The sequence below is a fragment of the Eretmochelys imbricata genome, chromosome 14 (genome assembly GCF_965152235.1).
Source record: "Eretmochelys imbricata isolate rEreImb1 chromosome 14, rEreImb1.hap1, whole genome shotgun sequence".
In the NCBI taxonomy this organism is placed as follows: domain Eukaryota; kingdom Metazoa; phylum Chordata; order Testudines; family Cheloniidae; genus Eretmochelys; species Eretmochelys imbricata.
The window spans coordinates 31658717-31686433 of NC_135585.1; the positions used below are offsets into that span (position 1 = coordinate 31658717).

General features: G+C 48.3%; 2 protein-coding genes across 2 annotated transcripts in view; both read right to left on the minus strand.

Moving 5' to 3' along the window:
• LOC144275014 (uncharacterized) overlaps positions 1-26623 on the minus strand; it is a 45544-nt gene extending 18921 nt beyond the window's left edge. Inside the window, exon 1 of the mRNA XM_077834090.1 lies at positions 24537-26623. Coding sequence (XP_077690216.1) covers positions 24537-26623 — 2087 coding nt within the window. The remainder of the gene's footprint in view (positions 1-24536) is intronic.
• LOC144274324 (E3 ubiquitin-protein ligase TRIM39-like) lies at positions 109-13349 on the minus strand. The gene is made up of 8 exons (XM_077833066.1): positions 13280-13349; positions 12578-12715; positions 11617-12074; positions 9633-9728; positions 7112-7342; positions 3397-3419; positions 3202-3308; positions 109-2250 (listed from the first exon to the last, which is right to left on the minus strand). Exons 1-8 carry the CDS (start codon positions 13347-13349, stop codon positions 1709-1711), a joined length of 1665 nt encoding a protein of 554 aa, XP_077689192.1. The 3' UTR covers positions 109-1708.
• Positions 26624-27717: the final 1094 nt, after the last annotated feature.

Consider the following 27717-nt stretch of genomic DNA (forward strand, 5'->3'; position numbering starts at 1 on the left):
TAAGATTGAGCTCCACTGGTCTAAAGAAATTATGACTTATAAAATATGACATTAATTCTTTGCCCCCAAGATATCCACGTAAAAATGTTTGTTTGATAATGGCAGATGCAAAGTGTTAACAATTTATGCATTTTATTTTTCATTGATTTCACAGAATTTAACACTGAACCACAATTTAACAACAATTTTAACTGTGGTTTATTTTGCCTATTGCCAGCCCATCATTTTAAATATTTTTACAGTATATACACACAAAAATTATTGCTCAAGTCTCTGGTGAATTAGTTTCGAGGTCTCTTCCAAACCCGATGGACAATAGCAGTCTTTCTGTTGATTCAGAGGATCAGACTGGTAATGAGCATGCTGTTAGTCCAGAAACCTGAGTACTGCAAGTTTTAAATGGTGGAAGATTTAAGTAAATTTAAGTGATGAATCTTCAATCTCAGTGCTGAACAGGCTTGTACCTCTAGAAAACAATATTTGAGATTTTTTTAAAGCACAGTCGGGATTTAGCCACACAATTCCTACTGAAATTTAAAGGGAATCTATTCTGAAAACTATTTGAATAGCTCTTATTTTTGATCACCTGTAGTTTTAGGCTTTGAAGTTAGACACATCTGCAGATCCCTTGCAAAATCTTGTGGAATGAGCCAGCTCCTTAGCAAAGGTAGCTTCATACACATATGTAAGATCTAATGTTCTGCCATTAAAGGCAGCCTTTGGATTTTTTTTTCTCTTCAGCAGCACAATCAAGAAAAACAATAATTTCAGGGTTCATTGTGTGGCATTTCCCCTGTGTTCCTAGCATCATTCACTGTCATTATCTTATCATTCCATTTTAGTGCCCTACGTTCCTGTCTCTACCACTGCATGATTTTTAACTCTGCACATGTAAGCAGTCCCACTGAAGTTATCTGCAGGACTCACTAATGTCATTACCTACTTGCACAAAGTTAAGCATGTGCTTAAGTGTTCACAGGATCAGTGCCTAAAATTTCAGTACCTTTGATTTTGAGTGCCCCAATTGATTTTGAGTGCCCAAAATACAGGAAAGGGGCTGCTCAGCTAGCCTCCCTCTGAAAACAGTATGGCTGCTTTAAGGCATCTCTGGTTCGGCATTAAAAAAAATGAGGCACCCCAGAAATCATTGATCAGGAGAGCCGCTTTTGAAACTGCAATGAAAAATTCAAATGCTTGATTTAAGGAAAAAAAGGGGGGAATTTGACAACATTTTTCTGAATTCCCCACAGCCTGTGTTTTTCAGTCACATATGGGGCTGGTCAAAACTGCTTCAAATGTCAACATTTTGGTAAAAAACACTTAATAAAACTTGTGATTTAAAAAAAGAGGGTAAAATTGTCACCAACTTTTCTTTGGTTGGGTTTTTTTTTTTTTTTTTTGATTAGTCACTTTTTCTAAAAGTTAGCCAAATGAGTTGTCATTTTGCTACATATTTTTTCATGGCTACTTTCCTCCCCCAGAAATTCCTTGGGCAATCAACATAATCCATATCCCACTTCACCATCTCCTGCCACATGGGACCAAATCTACTCCTGCATTCCTCACCACCACAATGGCCCCTTCCCCATGGAGCCAGAGCAGAGCACCATCAGGAGGAGAGAGTGTGAGTGGGGGGAGGTATTGGTGGAGGGAGGAGTTTTTTGACTTGGTGCTCCTTCCATGTGTGTGTCTTTGATTCCTATTGAAGCTAGCCCAGAGACTTCGAGTAGATTGTCAGCGGAGCAGTGTTTTCACCTCCCCGATGGAGACCGGGGCTGAAGAAAGGCCGTAGAACCCCATAGAAGGCTCCGCTGTATGAATACAGATGGGTCCTGTCTGTCACGTTGTAAAACGAGATCTCGCCTGCCTTGTAGTCTAGGAAAATCCCCACCCGGCTGGGCCGCACACTGACAGTGAGGGGGGTTGGGTGGGAGATCAGAGCCTTGTATTTATCTCCATTCCTCAACCAAACTCTCCAGAATCCATTGCTAGGAGATAATATCACCTGCCCCTTCCTGCCCACAGATTCTCTGCACACCCCTATGTCCCACTCCACCTTGTCTCCCACCTCCACCTCCCAGTAACACCTCCCTGACGTGAACCTCCTGGAGCCCAACACCATGATATAAGGATCGAATCGCTCGGGATTGCTGGGCAGCTCCTGTCGCATGCCTCTGTGTGTCACGCTTCTCCTGTCCTCAGACAGGACAAGGTTGGGGTGAGCTGTGTCTGGGTCGAGAGTCACATCCACTGGGGAAAAAAGAGAGAAAATGTCACAGAGTCATTGCCAGGGGCAAGGATTGGTCATGGTGATTAAAGGGAAATTAAATTGCTTCTCCATTAATATTTCAGCTACATAGAGTAGGAGTCATGAAAGCTAAACTGGGCTGTGGTGGGTGGCAGGGAGCAAAGGAAAGTTGGGTTTGTGGATAAGGAGCCAGCAGATCTGGGTTCAATTTACAGATCTACTACAGACTGCTTGTGTGACATGGGTGAGTCACTTAAACTCTGCATCTCAGGTTTCCCTCTGTAAAAATGAGGATATGACTCCTTCCTTTCTCTTGCCCTGTATTACGTTACTTAGACCAGTTCTGCTTGGGGCCCCATCCAATGCCAGAGGGAAGAGTCCCATATACTTCAGTGGGCTTTGGATCAGGTCCTATATGAGAATTGTCTTAACATACCAAGAACAGCTCTTTTCAGTTCACAATGTGCTGCAGAGCTCTGCTCCAATGGTGACAACATAGAAGGTGTTCAAAAGAGGGAGCTGAAAGCTTTGGAACTTGGAGCTTTAAGCACCAGGAGGCAGTTTGGTATTGTGGGATAAGCAAGCCAACATTAGCTGGATGTTTTTGTGCAAAATGCTTGGCAGTGAAATAGGTAATGTCACCGCCTATATTACTACCATTAAGTTTCAGAGTCGACACTCCATTGAGATGAATAAGAGCAATTCCCTACTCTTAGAGCTACTGAGTCATGCTGTCTGCAGACTCAGGCAAAAATCACTGCTTCAGTTTACCCTCAGATTGAATTTATAATATTTTCTTGCTAATCATGTGAGCTGTTTTTAATTTTTTTTAAATGGGAACTGATAGTCTGGAGAACAGTTCTGAGGTTAAGGTTTGAATTTCATGGCAAATTCCATGGTGCAAGGATCATGAAACATCTGGGAACCTGAATATAGGAACAGTCTTCACTTACCTTTGAATTTCCTTAGAATGTCAATAATATCAATGCTAGGAATGTTGTATACATTCTTCAGTTCAGTAAACACAGCTTCAGGTTCCTGCACTTGAATATTTTCACTCCTAAGAAGAACACAGCCCAACTTACCACTCCTTGGCTCAGAACAAACATTTATGCAAAGTTTGTAACAGGAGTCAATACAAAAAGTACCTGGTCAATGTGTCTTTCACATCCTAAAAGGAGAAAATGGAAAGGAATTCACATTCTGCAGTGACAGAAGGAAACCAATATTAACTGATTTTTTTCACACTATTTGCATCATAAACTTCCTTGAACTGTAAAACTCAACGATAACTTTTCATTCTATAGGTCTTCTGAGCTCCCACATATATGAGAGTGTGGAAAAGCATTGTTAAAGGCTCTTAAATAACCTTAACTCTGCCCCTACAGGGACACCAACCTCCCAGCTTCCCTTCTCTGTTCCTATGCTGAAAATGTGTTACTTCTGGGTAAGTGGTTAAGACCCACTGGGAGTTAGGCACCTAAATGCCTTTGAGAAGCTGGGCCTAAGAGCTTTTAGACACTCCATATACAGCACATAGATGGAGTAGAGAAAGCATGCATCAGGTTTGTAGGCATGGGCAGAGCATGAACTCCCCCTTCGGGGAGGCGAGCCCCCCGGCCCTACCCCTTCTGCCTGAGGCCCTGCCACCATCACCCGCTGGAGCCCCAAACTCCTTCCCTGCTCTGGGCCACTGGCCTGACCCCGGGCTGCCGGCTGGCCCAAGCCACTCCGGCCCCTGGCCCCCCTGACCCTGGGCTACCAGCCTGAGCCCCAAGCTCCAGGCTGCTGGCTGGAGCTGAGCCCCGGTCAGCTTCAAGGGAGCGGGGGAGGGAGGCGGGTCCTTGGGGCAGAGCATGGGCAGGGCCACAGCCTGGGTTAGGGGAGGCTTAGCCTCCCCTGGCCTGTGATACCCACCGCCCCTGTTTTCATAGAAGGACTCCCATCACCCTAATGTCTGATCACCTCATAAATATTAATGGACCAGCTCTTCAACTGGTGACAATCAGTGGAGCTCCACCGACGTCAGTGAAACTCAAAATCCTCACCAGCTGAGGATCACACCCAATGAATTTACTCTTGCAAAAACCAGTCAGGTTATACTGGTATTAACCCCATTCTACAAAGAGAGCCAATTAAGTAACTTGCCCCGGGGCACACAGGAGATCTGTGGCAGAGCAGAGAATCAAGCCCAGGTCTCATGAGTCCTGCGCCAGTGCTTTAACCTCAAAAATATCCTTCTTCATTCACCTGTACCACTGCACAGGAAGACCTTGGGCTTGGTCTATGCTATGTTAGACCAATGGACATCGCCTTGCATCAAACCTATTTGCGCACGTGTCTCCGGTCAATGTAAGCGGCCCTTTATGGCAACACAATGAAACCACCTCCCTGAACAGCGGTGAGCCAGCGGCATGCCCAAGCATGGGTGGCATGTATCACAGGCCAGTGGAGGCTGAGCCTCCCCAAACAGCCAGGTGTGGCCCCCCTCCCCGAGGCCCCTCCTGTTTCCCACTCTTCCCCCTGTGGCCTGGGCTGGGAGTAGGGTTGGCTGGCCTGCGGCCTGGGACTCAGAGCGGCTGGGGCTGGTGCTCGGGCCGCCAGGCCTTGGGGTTGCGCTTTCCGGCACTCTGGGAGACGGGGGCGCTGGGGCTGGGGGTGCTGGGCCATGCCATCTGGTGCTCTGGGGCTGGGGCTGCGCCACCAGGCACTCCAAGGCTGGGAGCACTCGGGCAGCCCAGGGCTGGGCAGGGGTTTCTGGTGGCCACGTGGGATGCTCAGGGGTTCTGGAGGGGAAGGGGGAGGGGCGGGGCCTTGGGCAGAAGGGGTGGGCCGGGGGCTAGCCTCCCCGAATGGGCGGCAGACACCTCACTGAGGTGAGTTAGGGGCTGGAGGCAAAGGCAACATAGAATCATAGAATATCAGGGTTGGAAGGGACCCCAGAAGGTCATCTAGTCCAACCCCCTGCTCGAAGCAGGACCAATTCCCAGTTAAATCATCCCAGCCAGGGCTTTGTCAAGCCTGACCTTAAAAACCTCTAAGGAAGGAGATTCTACCACCTCCCTAGGTAACGCATTCCAGTGTTTCACCACCCTCTTAGTGAAAAAGTTTTTCCTAATATCCAATCTAAACCTCCCCCACTGCAACTTGAGACCATTACTCCTCGTTCTGTCATCTGCTACCATTGAGAACAGTCTAGAGCCATCCTCTTTGGAACCCCCTTTCAGGTAGTTGAAAGCAGCTATCAAATCCCCCCTCATTCTTCTCTTCTGCAGGCTAAACAATCCCAGCTCCCTCAGCCTCTCCTCATAAGTCATGTGTTCTAGACCCCTAATCATTTTTGTTGCCCTTCGCTGGACTCTCTCCAATTTACAACTCCTTCTTGTAGTGTGGGGCCCAAAACTGGACACAATACTCCAGATGAGGCCTCACCAATGTCGAATAGAGGGGAACGATCACGTCCCTCGATCTGCTCGCTATGCCCCTACTTATACATCCCAAAACGCCATTGGCCTTCTTGACAACAAGGGCACACTGCTGGCTCATATCCAGCTTCTCGTCCACTGTCACCCCTAGGTCCTTTTCCGCAGAACTGCTGCCTAGCCATTCGGTCCCTAGTCTGTAGCGGTGCATTGGATTCTTCCGTCCTAAGTACAGGACCCTGCACTTATCCTTATTGAACCTCATCAGATTTCTTTTGGCCCAATCCTCCAATTTGTCTAGGTCCTTCTGTATCCTATCCCTCCCCTCCAGCGTATCTATCACTCCTCCCAGTTTAGTATCATCCGCAAATTTGCTGAGAGTGCAATCCACACCATCCTCCAGATCATTTATGAAGATATTGAACAAAACCGGCCCCAGGACCGACCCCTGGGGCACTCCACTTGACACCGGCTGCCAACTAGACATGGAGCCATTGATCACTACCCGTTGAGCCCGACAATCTATCCAGCTTTCTACCCACCTTATAGTGCATTCATCCAGCCCAACATGTGGGACTCCAGCAACAGGGAAGGAGAAGCAGCAGCTGTATGGGTGGAGGGAGGAGGAGTTCTGCCAGCAGCCAGCCACCCTGCTGCTTCCTCCCTCCCTGGGCTGCAGCGACATACAGGTTTTGGGGGGGCCCATGCCCCTGCTTTCCCTCCCCTGTGCATGCCCCTGTGGTGAGCCATGATCAAAGCAGTGCGAGTGTAGACACTGCGTGACCTATGTTGACCCTAACAGTCCTCCAGCAGCTATCCCACAATGCCCGACAGTGACCACTCTGGTCAAAACTGTGAACTCCACTGCTCAGGGGTCACAGAGACCCAAAGCCACCCCACCTCCTTTGAAATTCCTGTGTATTTTTGAAGGGCTTTTTTCCTGATTGCCCAGCTGGGAGACCACACCTAGCACCTCTCCCTTGTTGTCTGCAACTGCCCAGCTGACCATGCTGACTACATGCTCCAGATGTGCTTCCGCCTGGAGCAGACAGGAGATATTGGATCTCGTGGGCCTGTGGGCAGAGGAGGCTGTGCAAGCACAACTACAGAGCAGCTGTAGACACATGGACGTCTACAGAAGATTGCACAGGGGATGCGAGAGAAGGAGTAGAAGAGCAGCAATTCTCTAGCAATCTTTCATCAGCAGCACTGATCCTATGGAGGATGATCACATGGCAGCTCTTGCGAGGCGCATGGGAACATTCCTCTAACAAAAGCAAGAGAAATTCTGGAGCAGATGGACCCTCCAGCCTGGGATTTTATTATTTAGGTAACAATAAAACTGAAATAGTTATTTCTTCCTTGGTCATTAGATCCAATGCCAATGGTGTGTGATACCCGGTAATTCAGCATGGATTGACAGGGTGGGGGAGTCTCTCACCTTCAGCAACACGGCAGCCGGTTGCTGACACTTCTCCTCTATCTCCGTGATGAGCTTCTGCAGAGACGAGCTCTGTTCTGAGAGCTTTATTATATTCCCATGTAGCTGCTTCAGGGTCTCCTTCTCCTCCTTCCTCAGTTTCCGCAAGAGCCGCTCCTCTTCCTCGTTCAGGAATTCGTGCAGCTTCTCAAATTCGATCTCGATGCACGTTCTCTGATAGTGCGTCTTCTCCTTCATTAAAGGTAAAAAAAAATTGAAAACAACCACAGAAAAATATCACCCAGTTTGGGGTAGGGATAAATGTAAAGAGGGTAGCAATGCAACGTGGCCCAGTGGATAGTCCTGGAAGGCTCTACTTCTTGTTCTGCCACCTAGCCGCTATGCAACTTCAACCAAATCATTTCACCTCTGCCTCTCTTTCCTCCTCTACCTTTTGTGTGTCTTGACTCTTTAGATTGTTAGTTCTCTGGGAAGGGGCTGTCGCTTACACAGTGTATGGATGGTGTCCAGCACAGTAATGTGCAGTTCTTATCTTTGAAATCGATGGCTGAAAAGTGCTATATAAGAGCTAGGTGTTATTGTTTAGCAATTTGTATCAGTAGATTTCTAAGTGTTCTAAAAGGAGGTTGGTATCATTACCCCTGTTTTACAGATGGGGAAATTGAGGCACAGAGTGGGGAGGTGATAGGTCAGGGTCACCCAGCAAGCCAGAGCCAGGAATAGAAACCAGGTTTTCCAGAGCCTCATTTCAGTGCTCAGAGATTCTCAAACTTCATTGCACTGCAACCCCCTTCTGACAACAAAAATTACTACACAACCCCAGGAGGGGTTGTGAAGCCTGAGCCCACCAGAGCCCTGCCACCCCAGGGCTTCAGCCCCAGCCAGGGGGCCTCTAACCTGAGCCCCGCTGCCCAGGGCTGAAACCCAAGGGTTTTAGCTTTGGCTCTGGGCAATGAGGCTCGGACTTTGGCTTTGGCCCTGGGCCCCATCAAGTCTTAAAACAGGGTTACAACCTGCTTTGGAGTCCCGACCCACAGTCTGAGAACCTCTGCTCTAGACACTAGACCATACAGGGGCCCCTGAGCCTGGTTGGGTCTCCTGTATTACTAGCAAGCAGTGTTAATTAAAAACCTTTATATGGCATAGTAATCAAAGCCATCGTGAGGGGTCCAGTGGTGGACAGGTGTTGTGCTTGTTTTTTTTTGCATTGGGATGGACATCACATATTAAAGCCCCAAAGACTATTAATAATTGCTTATCACAGCGCATAGGAGCCCTAGCTGTGGAGCAAGCAAATATAGAATTTAGAAATTTTATGGGATTTTAAGTGTCTTGCTCCTTTCTCCATGCTGTGCAGTTTTAACCTGCTCCAAACTATACATCAAGCAGGGATTCCATCTCTTTACACAGCACCTGGGATGTTTTCCCCCATCAATCAAGAGTGAGTTACTAGGTTCCCTTGATGTGCTTCACTACAGAAAATAGCCCCTTCTCAGCACACAGCAACACCTGCTCGGCATCGCTTGACACTTCCCTTCTTACGATTGACAAACAGGTTTTCAGCTACCAGTATTTTTAATTAAAAACAAAACAAAACGGAGATGCAGCTGCATCTGCGTTTCTGGTCTATGCATGCATGTTGAGAATCACTGGGCCTGGTGGATGGGAAGAAGCAGTTTCTAACCATCAGAGGAGCAAGGCTCTGGAACAGCTTCCCAGTAAGAGCAGTGGGGGCAAACAACCTGACCAGTTTGCAGATGGAGTTTAGACAGTTTACGAACAGGATGCTCTGATGGGGTGTCTTGTGATAACAAAGGTCTGGACTCAATGACCCAGGAGGTTCCTTCCGGTCCTGTGTCCCTATCAGGCACTGAACTGGGATTCGGGACCTCTGGATTCTATTCTCTACTCCACCGGCGAGCCACTGGGTGACCCTGGGAAAATCTCCGTGCCTTTGCTTCAACTCCCACCCTATGTCTATTTTGATTTTAAATTCTCTGGGGGCAAGGGCTTTCTCTTATCAGAGCATCAAAGAAATGTAAGGCTGGAAGGGACCTTGAGAGTACCCTGTCTGGAGAGCACCCTAGCGCTATGGTGCCTTGATCATGGGTGTGGCTTATTGGTGCTATAAAGATACAAATAAGTAATATTGGTATCTTGCCATTGCCGTGGGGAGCGGGAAAACTTATATAGGAAGTGCTAACTGGAGAGCAATGACATCAAATGGCCACATGATGGCAGCAGAACCTGGAGAATGAGAACATGCTACACAATTACTGGGTTGGAGCGTATTATGAGCTGCTAGGGGGTGGGGTGGGGGCTGATTCCCAGAAGGGCTGGGGACCCAGCCAGGTGGGAGCCAGGGATGCTAAACCCCACCGAAAAATCAGGCACTACATCTGCCCTCATGCATGGCTAATACCAAAGGGACATAGCCTCCTCCTTGCGGACATTTGCCAGGACCCCCGGAAATCCTGCAGTTGCAACAGGCTTGTGAATGGTTAAAACCATGGGACCCTGCCTTCCAGTTAGCTGTCTTCTTTCCCTCCTGGTATTTCAGCTCCCAAGCTTCCTCCGTCTGCTTTTTCAGGAGCTCCACCGCTGTATGCAGCTTCCTCTGGCAAGAAAAGCACAGGTAGTGAGCTCTCCTTAAATCATAGAAAATCACCACACACAGGCTAAGGGCACAGCACAGTTTAAACTGATGAAAAGCAAGAGCACCAAGGGGAAATAAGCAGCATGGTCTGCTCTGCCTGATGACCCCCGCTGCCTTAGGAGAAGCTGTGATGCAGGCTTTCAGAGACTGGGACATCGGCGATACCATGACGTGCAGATATTTGCAATAATTTGGGAGCCAAATTTGCAAAGGCAAAGTCCAAAAGCATTGCATCAGAAGAACAGGTGTGCAATGGTTGTGCATGTGCGCATGCATGCACACACACACACACAACACCACAATTGACACCCTTACAATAAGCCTTTGCATAAATCGATGCATGAATTAATTTATTTATTTTAATTTATACATAAACTCACTTTCGCAGCCATCACCACCTTCCACTGCAGTGTGGGGCATGGGTTGCTTGCCAGGATCATCTAGATATATCTCACTTAATCAATTTCTGGCTATTGCAGGGGCCTTAGCAGTGCTGCACCTTGGTCCCTCCTATTCTCTACTTGTGGTACACAATAGCTTAGTTTCCTGGGGGTTGAAATCAGTGGTGCCAATTCAGGCACTTCTTGGGGGGCGAGGGGGCAAATTCTGGTCCCCACCCCACCCCGAAGCAGGAACTTTCTTCCCGTCCCAGGAGTCTCCCCTCTCTCTCACCCATGTGGCGCATGAGCTGGTGCTGCCGGGAGTAATGGTCTCGGCAGAATGCCCATGCGTCAAGTCACAGAAGCACTCGCTGCTGTAGGCAGGGGCAGCCCAGTCAAATTTCAATGGCACTGTAACCACTCAGCCAGAGAAATACTCCGGACTGCTCCAGCAGCAGCTGTACTAATTTCAGTTGCTTAAAAGTGGCCTTGCCCACCCCTCCTGCCCCCGACTTCGTTGCCTATTAAACTTTGAAGAAGTGCAAAAGCCCAGTGGAAGGGGGGCATTCAGCACCTGCAGACTCCCTAATTGGCACCAGTGGCTGCCATACTTTGGTCTAATTTCAGCAGATGGGTTAGAGTGCGGGTTCTGGGAGCTGTTGGTAGCCTAGGATACACAGGTGGTCTGACTAGATATCTGGTGTCCCCTTCTGGCTTTGATCTTTATGATCACACAGCGTCCAGGCCAGAGGCAGATTAAGGTCTTCTGGGGCCCTGGGCTGGAGCAAGTTGGGGGGCCCCGGTGCAGAAACCATGGTCCCGCCCCACCCCTTCTGTCTGCGGCTCCACCCCTTCCGCCTGTGGCCCCACCGCATTCCACCCCTTCCCCCGCAGCCCTGTCCCTGTTCCACCCACAGCTCCACCAGTGTTCTACCCACAGCCCTGCCCCATTCCACCCCTTCCCCCATGGCCCCACCCCATTCCACCCCTTTCCCCGCAGCCCTATCCCCCGCTCACTCCTTTCCACCCCAAAACCTCCTCTGCGGCCCTAAGACCAGAGACGCTCTGTGCCCCAGGGCCACAGCAGGGAGCGAGATTTTTCTGGGGGCCCCAAATTGGCCAGGGCCCCTGGGCACAGGCCCTGTTGCCACATGCGGGAATCCATCACTGGTCCAGCCACACAACAATGGAACCCAAGGTAAGAAGAGGACACAGGCCTGGTGGGAGCGCAGTTAGAGGAGGCAGGGTCGAGTATTTCTCAGGCACACGTTTCCTGGCTCATGGGTACTATAGCCAGGCTTCCGTGTCCCTCCCTAGGGCTGGCCGCAGTGCAGGCCAGACGTGTGGGTCAGGAGGTCTCTCGTGTAAGTGGTGCCTGGGCTTTGTGCTGAATTTCACCGTCACTTCTGCCAGCTGCAGGAAGAGGCTGAACAGCAGAGTCGCAGAGCAGAGACACAGCAGCTCCCTACCTTGTACTCCTGGGCAGCCTCCTCAATGGGAACCACGGTGTGAGTGCGGTGAGCCTGGCAGTCCCTGCAGCTCACGCAGATGAGGGCTTGATCCTCTGTGCAGAACAAATCCAGAACCGCCTGGTGTTCCCCGCACTCCCACTCCACCTCAGGCTCTTCGCCCACTTCCAGATGGATTTTTTCAGCTTCATCTGCCCTGCTGCCTGGCTGCCCCTGGGGCTTGTCGTCTCCATGCCTGGGGGCCTTGTGGCACAGGGGGCAGGAGGTGGCTGTGCCCGACTCCCCCTTGAAGGGGGTGACACAGAAGCGGCAGAACTTGTGCTTGCACCCTTTAAATATCACCGGGATCTTATAGGGGCCCTGGCAGCTCGAACAAACAACCCCACGCTGGCGCTGCAGGGCCATGGCAGCCCTGGTGCATCCAGGGAGTAGAGCTGAGTTAGCTTTCGCTTTCCTACCTTGGGAAACACGGGTCAACAACTGGAGTGCCAGGAGCAGGTTGTTACTTACTGATCTAAGAATGGATCACTGCCCCAAGTCACCGCCCCTTGTGCCTTTCACAGCCTTCTCTGGCATCCATCCAGACCCTGATCATTCCCAGCTCAGCTTAATATCTAACCATATGCAATTCGTGTCACGTAACAGCGTAACAGCCAGGAGACCGACAGTCTACTCAGGCAGGGAGTGCAGTGAGAGCAGAAAGACAAATGACTCCATGGGCAATCAGATTGTCAGGACACATCCGATGGTTGGAACTCCATCCTTTATTAAGATCTTGACACCTACAACACATCCTGATTCTGTTTGGAAACTGAAAGACCAAGAGCTCTATGAATTTCACTCTCTTTCTTTTATCACTTTAAACCTTTTTGCCTACCTAGAAAAACAAACCCATTTAAAACAAAATCCCAAATAAAACTCAAGAGCTTGTGAAACTGTTTGCCCTGATCTGTCATCTTACCAAGTAACTCAAGGCATTTATAGGGTCTCTCTCCTGTATGGATCCTCTGATGTCTACTAAGGTCTGAGCTCACACTGAAGCTTTGGCCACACTCAGGGCAGTTATAGGGTTTCTGACTAGGGCTGATTCTCTGATGGGCTTCAATATTTTTAGTTTGCCTGAGAGCTCTGCCAGGGGAAGTGGCTATGCCCTGTGCCTCTTCCACTGGGATCTTTTCCTGACCTGAGCTGCCTCAACTCTCACAGGGCACCACCTGCTCAGGAATCTGGCAAACATTCCCTTTGGAGTTTCTCGACACCGCCCCCTGCGGACAATTCTCCTCCTTTACATTCACTGCCCCATCCTCTGCTGGAATAAAGGGGCAAAATTCCGAGTCATTCCTTACGTTGGGAAGTAAAGAATCCTTGGGAAGGGGGAATAGCAGAAATAAATAACGATATGATCTGAAATTAGAGACCAAATCCCCCAAAGTAGAAGGACCAGATCTGCTTCCATGTAACATTCTGAATACTCAGAAAAGGGAGCAGTAGAGTGGTGTATTTGTGGGTCAGGGAAGCCATGAGGATGTGGCCACTGCTGGGGCAAACCTGACCAGGTGAGATGGGGCAGAACTGGGGGGAGGGCTCACTGGGCCTTGGTGCAAATCCCAGCCACTTCCTTCCCCCACCCCTGGTTTCCAAATTGATTTAACAGACTCCTCACCTGTGCAAATTCCTTGCAGACTCTCCCCTTCCTCTGCATCCAAGGGGCCCGGCTCCTCCCCTGGCTCCATCAGAAAGATCTGGAGTAGAAATAGCCCCAGATTAGATGGGCTCCCTGCTCACATATACCCAGGTGTGATTTTTGTACTGATCTTTTAGTATGGAACTGCTGACTCGTCTTTGAATGTGAAGAGTTAAAATCAGACACGTGGCTTTTCTATGAGAAGAAATGATGTTTTATTTCTCTCTCTAGTCACAGACCGATGCCACATTGTGCTAGCAGGGCTCACTGCATGCTGCCAGCTGAGAGGCCATGAGGCCTAGTGGGTAGGTCATGAGATAGACACTCATGGAACCGGGGTTCTGTTCTCAGCTCTGTCATTGTCCTAATGAGCTAAGGTCTCTTCCTCCTCATTCTTCTGTTCTAGCACAAGGGACCAACGTCCAAATATCATGAATGAGCCCCTAAAACTCATGAGATTTTTTTCTGAAAAATTCTGCCATTTAAAGAAGATACTGAAACTATATTTGAGATTCATTTTGTTTGCCTCCTTGCTTTGGAGTCTCTTGGGTTCATATTTTCTCTGCTACCATCAGGGCTAGAATGTCACTTAATTTTTTAAAAAGAAACCTGAGCTCCTCATGGAATCACAGGGCTTCTGGAGCTGGGGCTCTAAGGAAAAAAAATCACCCAATCTCATAGGTACTGACTTACTGAGCTGCCAGGAGGGTGCTCGACCCCTGCTCCACCCCAGGCCCTGCCCCCACTCCACCTCTTCTTCCAAGCCCCCACTTTGCCCCACCTCTTCCCACCCCTGCCCTGCCTCTTTCTGACCCCACTCCTCCCCCTCTCCCCAGCGCCTCCTGCATGCCATGGAACAGCTGATTCGCAGTGGGCGGGAGGGGGAGGCCCTGACCCGCGAGGCTGTCTATGGGTGCTGAGAACCCACTTTTTTTTTCATGGGTGCTCCAGCCCTAGAGCACCCACAGAGTTGGTGCCTATGCCCAATATCATGAGACTTGTGGTTAAAAAAAAAAAATCACAAGAGTTGGCAGCCCTGAGACAGGAAGACAGAAATGGTGCTTGACCCTTTCTGGAAGTCAGCCCCCAGTGAGGTGTCTCTAGCTGGACACACAAAACCTGGGACACCCAAAGTCACCGGTCCCCTTCAAAAACGGATGCCGATGGAAAAAAAAATGTGGCTTTCAGACTTGCCTATACCAAGGGCAATCCTCGGTGGGCACAGAGCCAATATAGCAACTCCTCAGCTACTACCCAATCAATTCACAGCCCAGGTGTGTCCCTTCCCTGCAGTGTTCCCAGGTGTCAGAATGGCCCCTGACCCCATTAGCCATCAGTGTGGGAAGGGAACACTAAAATGCAACCAGATCTGTCATTACTATTTAAGGCTATAATTCCTTCACAGATGTCACTGATTCTGCAACTTTCTGGGATCTCTGTGACTTCTTCTGTGGCAGGGCTGGAGCAGCTGTCATCCCCGGGGGCTGCTGGAGCAGTGGCTGCCAGAACAGCTGACCAGTGGTCAGCCCTGGGGCCGCGGGAGCAGCGGTCCACAACCTGCCAGAGCAGCGGCTGGGGCTGGGTCAGTCTCCCTGGGGCTGGAGCAGCAGCAGCCAGCCCCTGCCGCAGCAGCTGTAAGCCCCAGCAAAGCTCTGTTTGTCCTCCATCCTCAGGGTATTTTTAGTAAAAGTCAGAGACAGGTCGCAGGCTTCTGTGAATTTGTGTTTATTGCCCACAATCTGTCCATGACTCTTGCTAAAAATACCCAAGACGGAATCTTAACCTTATTAATATAGTTTTGATTTGGAGTAAACCTTATGGTGGGTCAGGCCTGACCACTGCCCTCCATTTAGAATCAATGCAAAAAAGCCATCATAATCAGCAGACTGAAACAAAACACAGGCCCATAGACATGGGGTATAGAAGCTGAATCATGTGGCCCAAGGGACTTGAAATGCAGGGACTAGGGCTTTGAAGGGTATCTGTGTGTGTGTGGACGCACCAGAGACAGACACAGGCACTGAGAGAACAAGAGCAAAGCAGAGAGAGAAAGCCAAGCAGACAAAGCCTGAGCCCTGAGATAAAGCTAAGAGAAAACTATTTCGAGTGCAATGTTGCTGGGAAATGCAGGCTTGGAATAGTGTCCTGGTTTTTGGTTCCTTAGTGTGTACCCTGACATAATTAGGTTGTCATAAGGCAGCTGACGTCGACCTAACTCTGTCGTGTAGACCAGGCCTCAGTGTCAGACCATCTAGCCAACCCCTGAACAACAGAAGGGGATAAGGGAAATAGAGCAGGGCGGGGATGGGGGGAAGCCTCTGGTAATTCCTTTAGTTTAAAATGTTTTAGCTGGTTTTCCATGATACCCACACAATGGGAGGCTGCAGACACTCAGACGCAAATACCTCTGATGGCAAAGGAGCAGAGTGAGCCACACAAACTGTATCAGAGTTGTCAAGCCATGAACAATAACACTTCATTTAACACCTGAGTCAGTCTTGTATTCTGTGTCATCAGTGCTTAGCAAACGTGTGGTAACTAACCTGCATTAGCTATCCCCCCTGCAAAAACCAAGCAGAGACAAGGCAACGGAGTTTCACCAAAAGGCAAATGAGGTGAGGTCAGCACCGTGGCCCTCACCCAATCAATGCAAAGGAGCAACAGTATCATTCGTTTTAGAAAAGCCTGGATTTTAGCAACCCAGAACAGTCAACTTGTCCGAACAAGGAAGGTCACTGAAATGTATCAGAACAAACCATGTGGCTAGGAAATTAAAATATGCAGTTAGAAGTATGATCAACATCTGCATATGTAACACATCAAGTAACAGAAGACTAAAGTGGCCACCAGGCCCTGCTACTTCAGCAGATCCGGGACTCAGCATCCTCTGTTCCTACCCGCTTGCTCAGGACAGTAACAGCCAAGAAGTTTGTCACACCACACCGGCCTCTGCCACCAGCGCTAAACCCACTGAAACGTTGTTAAAATAGGAACCAAGTCTCTGAACCAAACCCCAGAAAGGAGCAGAATGAACGGAGCTGCTTTGGGGGCTCCCCCGACACTGTCCTCAGGGCAGCGCATCCCCCAAGCAGCGCGGGGACCAGGCAGAGGCAGGAACTGGCTTTTCCTCTCCCTGCTCCTCCCCTTGTCCCAGGGAAGTCAATCTGCCCGGGGTGCTGCAGGGAACGGGGCTGGGCAGGGCTGGGAGCCGGGAACCTCCCTCCCCACTGACTGCTCCTGCTGCCTCTGCCAGTCTCTGCCCCTGTCTCCCTCCTGCCCCCTCCCCTCCCCTCGGGCTGGGAGACTCGGTCCCTGGCCCGGTCCTGGGGTGGTCGCTCTCCCGGTGCTAGCTCGGCTCCTGCCGGCGCTCAGGGGGACAGAACCGGGGTGGGGAGGGAGTCAGGGAGGGCAGCAGCGCTTGGACTCGCAGACCCCCACCCCCCCGGGAGCAGAGCTGGGGCGAGGAGGGGCCGTTGGTGCAGAGTCACTTTCCCCCCCGGCCCCGGCCCTTTCCCCGGGTCTCTCCCCTCACCTGCAGGCTCCAGCTCAGGGGCTGGTGTCACCAGAGTCCGGAGCTGCCCCAGGGGCTGGTTCCAGCCCCCGGAGAAAGTCCCCCCGGCTGGGCCCCGAGGGGCGATAGGGAAGGGCTCTCCCCTCACAGACCCCGCTGGGCAGCGGCAGCGGCTCAGCCCGGGCTCCAAGCTCATAACGGAGGCAGCAGCAGCTAGTGGTGGAGACAGGAAGGGGACAATCAAGTAACTCAACCCTCCCTGAGATCCTGAACAGCCGCCTCTCGATTAGCAATAAGCAGAGCCCTCTGGTGGCAGGAATTAATGAAACAAATTCACTGACAAAAAACTTTTCCACTGCATGAATCCGATGAAGTGAGATGAAGCTCACAAAAGCTTATGCTCAAATAAATGTGTTAGTCTCTAAGGTGCCACAAGTACTCCTTTTCTTTTTGAAAAAACTTTTGGGTTCACTGGCCTAGTGGATGAGGGAAAGCTGTAGATCTCATATAGCTTCGTTTTAGTAACGCTCCTGGCCCAATTCCACATGACAGTATCATAAGCAAACTAGGGAAATGTGATCTAGATGAAAAGTCTGTAAGGTGGGTGCACAACCGGTTGAAAGACAGTACTCAGAGTAGTTATCAATGGTTCATTGTCAACCCCAGGGGAATGTGTCTAGTTGGGTCTGTCAAAGTTTGACTCAGACTCACAATTTATCAGACCACTCTGTTTTATTAGCAAAGCTGCTCTGCTAATACATTTAGAAGTGAGCCCCCCGAGTGGGGCTTGTGTCTCTTAATTTATACAGCTTGCTGGAGAACAAGTTACAGAGAAGTTACAGACAAAAGAAGAAAAAGATTTTAGTCACCACCCTTCGAGATCCCTGAGACCAGTCACGTATCTTCAATTACCTGCCACCCTTAACAATCTCCTTTAACAGCTTCCAGTTAACTTAACTAATTGCCCTTCACACCTTCCATTCTGATGCCTGCTTCTTAGACGTGCTGGCTCTATCTTAATTGCTTCTCCATTCAAAAGAGAATGTGCCTACGTGTGCTCCCTCAGATACCTTGTAACATGTTTTGGCATGCCCTCTCATATACAATGTATCCAGCATGTCCCCTTATACAACGTTATACTTATACAATGTTATACTTCCACAGGTCCCAGCAGGGTCTGTCCAGATCCAGTCCTATTCAATCATTTTTATTCATGACTTGGATAACGGAGTGGAGACAATGCTTTTAATATTTGCACAACACCAAGCTGGGAAGGATTGCTAACATTTTGGAGGACAGGATTTAGAATTCAAAACACTATTGACAAATTGGAGAGTTGGTCTGAAATCAACAGGCTGAAATTCAAGTGTAAAGGACTTACACTTAGGAAGAAAAATAATCAAATGCACAACTAACAAAATGAGGAGTAACTGCCTAGGCTGTAGCAGTTCTGAAACAGATGTGAGGGTTAGCGTGGATAAGAAATTCAATATGAGTCAACTATGTGATGCAGTTGCTAAAAAGGCGAATATCTTTCTGGGCTGTATTACCAGGAGCATCATATGTAAAACACAGGAGATAACTGTCTTGCTTCACTCAGCAGTGGTGAGGCTCCAGCTGGAGTACTGTGTCCAGTTCTGGGTGTCACACTTTAAGAAAGATATAGACAAATTGGAGCGAGTTGAGAGGAAAGTAACAAAAATAATCAAAGGTTTAGAAAACCGGACCTGTGAGGAAAGGTTCAAAAAACAGGCACGGTTAATCTTGAGCAAAGGAGACTGTAGGGGTCTCAATAACAGTCTTCCAATATGTTAAGGACTGTTACAAAGAGTTTGTTGATCAGTTGTTCTCCATGCCCATTGAAGGTAGGAGAAGAAATAATTGGCTTAATCTACAGCAAGGGCGATTTAGGTAAGCTATCAGGACAAACTTTCTAACTATAAGGCTAGTTAAATTCTGGAATAGGCTTCCAAGACAGGCTGTGGAATCCCCAGCATTGGAGGTTCTTAAGAATCAATTAGACATACACCTGGCAGGGATGGTCTAGGTTTAGTTGGCACACAACTGCTGCGAATTATACCTGGTAGGACACGCACACAAGTGCTACGAATTACACCTGGTAGGACATGCACACAAGTGCTACGAATTATACCTGATAGGACACACACAGTTCGAATCTAGGCTGAGGCACAGAAATAAAGTCCACAACTGCAGAGTTCCCAAAAAACACTAAATTTATTATGCTCGAGCGTGGTGCCCCCCTGCTAGCCAGGAGGGGACCCTGAATGCAGATTATACAAAGGTTATATACCTTTTAGCAAAGCATGTTGCCCTCGTGCATCGGAAACCTTAGCCAATAAACAAACCCTTGTCTTATCTACCACCTATCCCTGCTTGGTGCATTCCTCGTGCTATACCAGTATGTTAATTACACAGCATGGTCCTAAAGCCATGCATCAGTAACTTTTATTATCAGGATGGGAGGCCTCACATCAAGGCCAAGAGACAGGGAGTTAGAGACTGACAAAAACCAGATACTGGGAGTCAAGGCAGGCTAAGACAAGGAGGAGGATTTTCACAGGGATTCAGTATCTAAGGATTACTCCTCCTGGTGTATGATGTGCTGGCATTTAAACAATGGTGGGCCCCAAACCAAAATGGAGTCACGTGCTAACTTTTCCTTAACAGAATGTAGAAGAGGAGTGGATAGCACCTTTTCAGTGCAGCTCACCTAAAAACAAGTTTTCCCTTAGCAAACAGGTGTTTGACTCTGTGCTACAGTTGTCTTGTGTCCTACTGCCTGAGTGACATGCACTATCTGCACAGGAAGAGTGAGGGTCTTTGTGCGGTAGGTGTATTGGATCATCGCTCAAAGAGGGCAGGTTGCATTGGCATGCACCTTCACTCTTCATTTGCTGAATTTCAGAGGTTTGAGTTTTGCTGAACTCCACAGTCTACAAGGGCACAAAATCCTCTGGGCCACCTTAAGTCTATGTTAATGAAGTTTTTCGTCATTTAATTTCCCAGAGAGAAATGTTTGTTGCGTGAGTTAGTGGTCATTTAGACAGCGGTAGTTCTCACCTAGGTTTGCATTTGATATGCATTTGATAACCAAACACCTTGCTTTTATATATTGCTTTTCATCAGCAGATCTCAAAGAACTTCACATCGTTGTCTGCATTTTACAGATGGGAAACTGAGGCACACAGCGGTAAAGTGACTTGCCCAAGGTCAACCCACAGGCCAATGACAGAGCTAGGAATCATCAGAGGTTTCTCCATAAGGCCCCACTGTTGCTATGTTATTCCTCAATGCTCCTCCAGCCTTGTGGACATTTTTTTTAATAGTGGAATGGGTATAATGGTCATGATTTGAAATATTTGGAGTACGTAGCTGCTAACGGGGCAGGTGAGAACAATCTCAGATATGGTCAAGGTCCCAAAACATTAAGATTTTTGTCATACGGTGGTCATGGAAAGAAATGCATAGGTGCGTTGAGAAAGCCACTATGCCTCGTGTCTCCTTGCCATGGGAATTATAAGCAACTGAGGTGGGAGATCAGTATGGTCTGTGGGTTTAATGAAGGGTAAGTGGAAGTACCCTGTCAGACGGCATCGTGTGCATAAGTGTGAAGATGTTAAAAAGGGGTTGAAGGGGTTATAAAATTTAGCAGACCTGGGTTTCTTTCTGCAGAATAGGTTAAACGTTTGAGTGTAGGTAGCTCCCATTCAGTTAAGCACAAAGGCAGAGTGAGTGTATGTGGACATCTGTACACAAATCACTTAGTCCTGACCCAATCCCGGGTGCAAATTTTCCCATAGCAGGAACTCCAGCTAGGTAGTCACATTTCAAGGAAGCAGGGCATATTTTTCCAGAGCCACCATATAGCTCACCAGCCCACTCCACATGTAGATGTGTGGTTCAGTCACCCTATGTTTGAATACTTCAGTGGCACACATGCCTGGCTTCCCACTGGCTGCTTGGAATAACACCAGCCAGGCACCACGAGAACACCAATGTCCTCCAAAACGTGCAATGTCTGAAATGAGAGAGAAGGCTGATGTCGCGCTGCACCGCCACCAACCTTCCCCCCAACTCCATTTAGTTGAAATAATTTTTTTTAAAAGCATTGTGATGTTAAACTTGCCGTTCTCTCAATAAACCCGGCTGTGTCCCGGCAGCGTTCAGGGTCTGAAGCAGCCCTCTGCCAATACATGGAAGTTCAGTTAAAAAAAAAAAAAGAGGAACATTTTTTGTTCTTGAACTTCCAAAAGGATTTTTTTCTGTGCTCCTTCACTGAGCTATTCGAGACCATAACCCTCTGTGTCTGGTCCTGGTCCTGGCTCCTCAGCCTCTGCAGGCTGCAGGGTTCAAAAAAGAACTAGATAAATTCATGGAGGATAGGTCCATCAATGGCCATTAGCCTAGATGGGCAGGGATGCTGTCCCTAGCCTCTGTTTGCCGGAAGCTGGGAATCATAGAATCATAGAATCATAGAATATCAGGGTTGGAAGGGACCCCTGAAGGTCATCTAGTCCAACCCCCTGCTCGAAGCAGGACCAATTCCCAGTTAAATCATCCCAGCCAGGGCTTTGTCAAGCCTGACCTTAAAAACTTCCAAGGAAGGAGATTCCACCACCTCCCTAGGCAACGCATTCCAGTGTTTCACCACCCTCTTAGTGAAAAAGTTTTTCCTAATATCCAATCTAATGGGTGACAGGGGATTGATCACATGATGATTGCCTGTTCGGTTCATTCCCTCTGGGACACCTAGCATTGGCCGCTGTCTGAAGACAGGATACTGGGCTAGATGGACCTTTGGTCTGACTCAGTATGGCTGTTCTTATATTCATACCTCCACAGCTTGCCCATACTTGCAGAAGCCTGGCTCCCTGTGCCTTCGCAGACTGTTCCAAGAGGAAGCGTTTTCATGATGAACTGATGGTTGATATTCTGGATGGGGCCAACATGCAGTCGAGTGCCAAAGGCAAAGGGACTTGCAGCAAGAGGAAAGACATGGGAAAGGCTTGGGCTGGCTTTGCAGCATGAGGATAGGGTAACAGCAGGCACTCACTTCACAGTCGCTGGAACAAGAACGGCAGTTAAGGGAGGAAGATAAAACACACCAGAGAGAGAACCGTTTGAGTGGCTACTGTCTCTAATGGCTGCAAAGGCACAGGCTCCTGCAGCACCCACACCATGGTTCTGCATGCTCACTGCAGTATCCTGGCCTGCGTGCCAGAAACAGCTTGGACAACTTCATGGCTGGGTGGCCAGTGCAGTTGGGACCTATGAGCATCTGGACAGGACAGCTGTGCCCCGTGGAGTCCTCAGTGCTGAACCCCTCTCCTGTGAACGCCTTCACCCCCCTACCTCAGCACCAAGTGTGTGGCAAACATCGAAGGAGGGGGAAGGAGAACAGGGAGCCAGGGACAAGCAATAGTGTGGGGGTAGAGGGGGAGGTCTTGTACTCATAGCTCATCCGTTTGCACTTGTTTATGCACTTTGTTCTTGGTTACTTTTAGAGCTTGTGGTGTTGCTGGTGTTTTGGTGGGCTAGTGGCAAAGCTGGCTGGGCAGACAAGGGTTTAATATTGTGCTTTTCCAATTCATGTGTAAAAATAAAGGTTTTTTATTCAATAAAGAATTGTATCGCCATCACTGCAACACATCATATAAAGGTGTATTTCAAATAATAAAGGGAAACACATGATCAGGGACAACTGGGAAGTTCTAAGCAAAACACAGGTCTCGATACAGCTATATACATCAATCCACACTGCTTCCTCCCCCCAATCCTATTTCATAAGTGGTCACATCATTCAAAAGTACAATTCGTGGCAATCAACTTCCCCTCCCATAAAAGCAATCAATGTCACCCCACTCCCCAAACACAAGCCCATTCATAGAGGTACTATTCTCCTTCTTCCATTGGCCCATGCTCATCCATAATGCAAGAGCACAAAGCACCCCTGATTTCTGTTGCCTGGGTACATCCAGATCCAGCTGTGGTCGCTGAGTGCACCAGTGCAGTGGCCCATCATCATCCTAGGTCCATTCAGGAGTAAATGGCCCACCTCTGGCTTCCCAAAGGTTGTGACAAGCACAGCAAGCCACAGTGGCAGATGCCCAGGGCTGACTCGAAACTCTCGGGGACAGAAACATTCACCCCATTCAACCCTCTGCATAGCCTGACTGGTGAAGTCGTACTCTCAAGTATCAACAGTTGAACATATCTGACTCTTCCACAGCCTGTGTATTTGAGAACTTAATCTGCTTTAACAGTCACTGCTGAGGTTTTGTAACAGACCATGAGTTGGATGGAAGTTGGGGGTATATTGCTTTTCATTCTCTGTTGGAGGAGGAAAACATTTAGAGTTCAGGACAGTTCTCCTATCTCAGACTCCAAGTAACCCACCCACCAGCACCCAACCACCCTCGCCCATTGCCTGTGCCCATCCAGCAACAACCCAACTTCCAAATATTATATTCCCCAGCACTCTCCATTTTGCTTCCCAGATCACCAATCTCTCAGTGCCCCAGGACCCATCTATAATGAATGTGGGAATTTTCTGCGATATTTTTATGACCAATATGAGTCTCAGTTGGCCATCTGTCTTTGCATTGTTACTCATTGGATGCAGAGAGAATAAAATGCTTCTCCTGGAACAGGGAAGGAGACGTATGATGTTTGATCTCTCTGCGTTGGCATGAATGCACCCTCAGGAGCTGGCTGGAACCAAAACATACCAGTGGAGGATACAGAAGAGACAATGACACACATTAACACTTAACAACAGGCGGTTCAAGCAGGCTGAATTTGTGAACACAGCATCGCTTTTTCCAGAGAACAGAGACAAGAGGTGTCAGGGATCATTGTTTAAGAAGAAGGTTCACAGACACGTAGGAGTTCTCATTCAAGACTGAGAGATAGAAGGACAGAGAGAGAAGATGAATCCTACAACAGCATGGATTTGTGAAGCCATGGCTTTGACCAGTCTGAACTTGGTTTTAACCTTTGCTTCTCTAAGGCTATGTCTACACTAGAGAGCTTACAGCAGCACATCTGTACCGATGCAGCAGCACCATTGTAAGATCTCTCAAGTAACCACCCTATGCCAACGGAAGAGCTCTCACCCATCAACATAATTAAAACCACCCCCAACGACAACTTCTACCACTGACATAGCACTGTGCACACACGGTGAAATTTCTGTTGCTCAGGGCTGTGTTTTTTTCACACCCCTGAGCGATGTAAGTTTTGCCAACATATGTGGTAGTCTAGGTATGGCCTAAGTTAACCTAAGGACTTCCTGATACTGTATCCCAGTTGATAATTTAAACCTATCCTGTTTGGAAAACACCTGCCTGGTGTTGCTACCAACACCACCTGAAGTGCATTGATCCCTGGGGGTGGAGGAGGGGTGGAGGTCTCAGACCAGGAGTCTACCTTAGATGGATTCACTGGGCAGAGCTCAAAGTGAGGAACAGGAGTGCTGGAGTCCAAAGACTCAGTCTTGGAGGTGTTGAGGCCAGGGGGCCTGCCTTTGTGGCCAGGGCATGGCACAGACCCTTTAAACCCATAGCGGGTACCCTGTAAAACCCAGTCAAGCATAGATCCCATCATCCCCATTTGACTGAGTGTAGCAGAACTGTGAGAAACACCATAACAAAAGCAACAATGAAAAACATTGTGAACACCTATTCCATGTGTATATTCTGATGCCTTATAAGGTGGGAGCTCTGACGGAAGCTTTTCCCACACTTGGGGCATTTATATGGTTTTTCTCCCATATGCATCCTCTCATGTGTTTTAAGAAGTGAGTTTGATTGGAAGCTTTTCCCACACTCACTACATTTAAAAGGTCTCTCCTCAGTGTGAATTTTCTGGTGTCTAATAAGGCCTGAGGTCACACTGAATCGTTCCCCACAGTCGGGGCATTTATAGGGCCTGTCTTCTGAGTGGATTCGCCGGTGTCTCCGGAGGGCTGAGCTGTCCGTGAACCTTTTCCCACAGTCCAGGCATTTAAAGGGTTTCTCTCCTGTGTGGATTCTTTGGTGTTTCAAAAGGGCTGAGCTGTGACTAAAGCTTTTCCCACATTCAGGGCATTTATAGATTCTCTCTCCTGTGTGGATTGTCTTATGTTTAATAAGGCTTGAACTGTCACTGAAACTTTTCCCACATTCGGGGCATTTATAAGGTTTCTCTTCTGTATGGATTCTCCTGTGTTTAATGAGTCCTGAGCAGTCACTGAAGTTTTTCCCACAGACAAGGCATTTATAGGGTCTCTCTCCCGTGTGGGTTCTTTGATGTACAATAAGGGCTGAATTCACACTAAAGTTTTTCCCACACTCAGGGCATTTATAAGGTTCTTCTCCTGTGTGGTTTCTCCTGTGTTTAATGAGTCCTGAGCAGTCACTGAAGTTTTCCCCACAGACCAGGCATTTATAGGGTCTCTCATCAGTGTGGCTTCTCCGATGTCTAGTAAGGTGTGAGCTCAGACAGAAAGTTTTCCCACAGTCAAGGCACTTATAGGGTCTTTCTCCCGTGTGGAGTCTCTGATGTACAATGAGGTCTGAGTTCACACTGAACCTTTTCCCACAATCAGGACATTTATAGGGCTTCTCTCCAGTGTGGATTCTCTGATGGGTGATAAGAGTTGATCTGCGATTGAAGCTTTTCCCGCACTCAAGGCATTTAAAGGGTCTCTCTCCCATGTGGATTCTTTGATGTTTGATAAGGTAGGACCTCACATTGAAGCTTTTCCCACAGTCGGGGCATTTATAAGGTTTATCTACAGTATGAATCCTCTCATGCGTAAGAAGGTAGGAGCTCACTCGGAATCTTTTCCCACATTTGAGGCACTCATAGGGTTTCTCTGATGTATGGATTTTCCGATGAGTACAAAGGGTTGAGCTCAGACGAAAGCTTTTCCCACAGTCGGGGCATGTAAAAGGTTTAGCACCACTGTGGATTCTCTGATGTCTAATAAGGCATGAGCGCAGGATGAAGCTTTTCCCACAGTCAGGGCACTTGTAGGGTCTCTCTCCCGAGTGGATTGCCTGATGTACAGTAAGGGCTGAAATCACACGGAAGCTTTTCCCACAGTCAATACAGTTATAGGGCTTCTCTGCCACATGGATTTTCTTGTGTTTTATAAAGGCTGAGCAGTCACTGAAGCTTTTCCCACAGTCGGGGCATTTATAGGGTCTGTCTCCTGTGTGGGTTCTCTGATGTTTCGTAAGGTCAGAGCTTGCACGGAAGCTTTTCCCACAGTTGGAGCATTTAAAGGGTTTATCTATAGTGTGGGTCCTCTCGTGCATAAGAAGGTAGGAGCGCACTTGGAAGCTTTTCCCACATTGTAGGCACTCACAGGGTTTCTCTGCCCTGTGGATTTTCTCATGTGTCCTAAGTGTTGAGTTCTGACGGAAGCTTTTCCCACAGTCATGGCACTTATAAGGCTTCTCTCCAGTGTGGATTCTCTGGTGAGTAACAAGGATTGATTTCCGATTGAAGATTTCCCCACACTCCATGCATTTATAGAGTCTCTCATCAGTGTGGATTGTCTGATGCACAGTATGGTCTGAGCTCACATTGAAGCTTTGGCCACACTCAGGGCAGTTATAAGGTTTCTCTGCAGTGTTAATTCTCTGATGGGCTTTGTTATTTTTAGTTTTCCTGAGAACTCTGCCAGTGGAAGCGGCTTTACCCTGTGATGTCTCTCCAGGAATTTTTTCCTGACTGTCTGATATGCATTGAGAGTCACATGCCGCCACCTGCTCAGGACTCGAGGAAACTTTCCCTGCCAACATTCCCGATAAACTCAAATGTGATTTTGCTTCCTCCAGACAATTCTCCTCCTTTATCTTCACCATCCCATCCTCTGTTGAAATAAAGAGGGAGAACTGAGACCTGATTCATTCCTTGTGCTAGGAAGTAAAAAATCCTCGGAAAGGGGAAACAGCAGAAATAAATAAGAACATAAGAATGGCCGTACTGGGTCAGACCAAGGGTCCATCTAGCCCAGTATCCTGTCTTCCGACAGTTGCCAGTGCTACAGAGCAGATCGAGGGATGTGATCGTTCCCCTCTATTCGACATTGGTGAGGCCTCATCTGGAGTACTGTGTCCAGTTTTGGGCCCCACACTACAAGAAGGATGTGGATAAATTGGAGAGAGTCCAGCGAAGGGCAACAAAAATGATTAGGGGTCTGGAACACATGACTTATGAGGAGAGGCTGAGGGAACTGGGATTGTTTAGTCTGCAGAAGAGAAGAATGAGGGGGGATTTGATAGCTGCTTTCAACTACCTGAGAGGTGGTTCCAGAGAGGATGGTTCTAGACTATTCTCAGTGGTGGAAGAGGACAGGACAAGGAGTAATGGTCTCAAGTTGCAGTGGGGGAGGTTTAGGTTGGATATTAGGAAAAACTTTTTCACTAGGAGGGTGGTGAAACACTGGAATGCGTTGCCTAGGGAGGTGGTGGAATCTCCTTCCTTAGAAGTTTTTAAGGTCAGGCTTGGCAAAGCCCTGGCTGGGATGATTTAATTGGGGATGGGTCCTGCTTTTGAGCAGGGGGTTGGACTAGATGACCTCCTGAGGTCCCTTCCAACCCTGATTTCTATGATTCTATGAAATAGTATTTTTCAATTCACCTAATACAAGTATTGTAGTGCAATCTCTTTATCACGAAAGTTGAACTTACAAATGTAGAATTATGTACAAAAAAAACCTGCACTCAAAATTAAAACTTGTTTGTCTGAGCGATTGGCCGAACAAGAAGTAGGACTGAGTGCACTTGTACACGCTAATGTTTTACATTGTTTTGTTTTGAGTACAGTTCTGTAACAAACAAAAAAATCTACATTTGTAAATTACACTTTAATGATAAAGAAATTGCACTGCAGT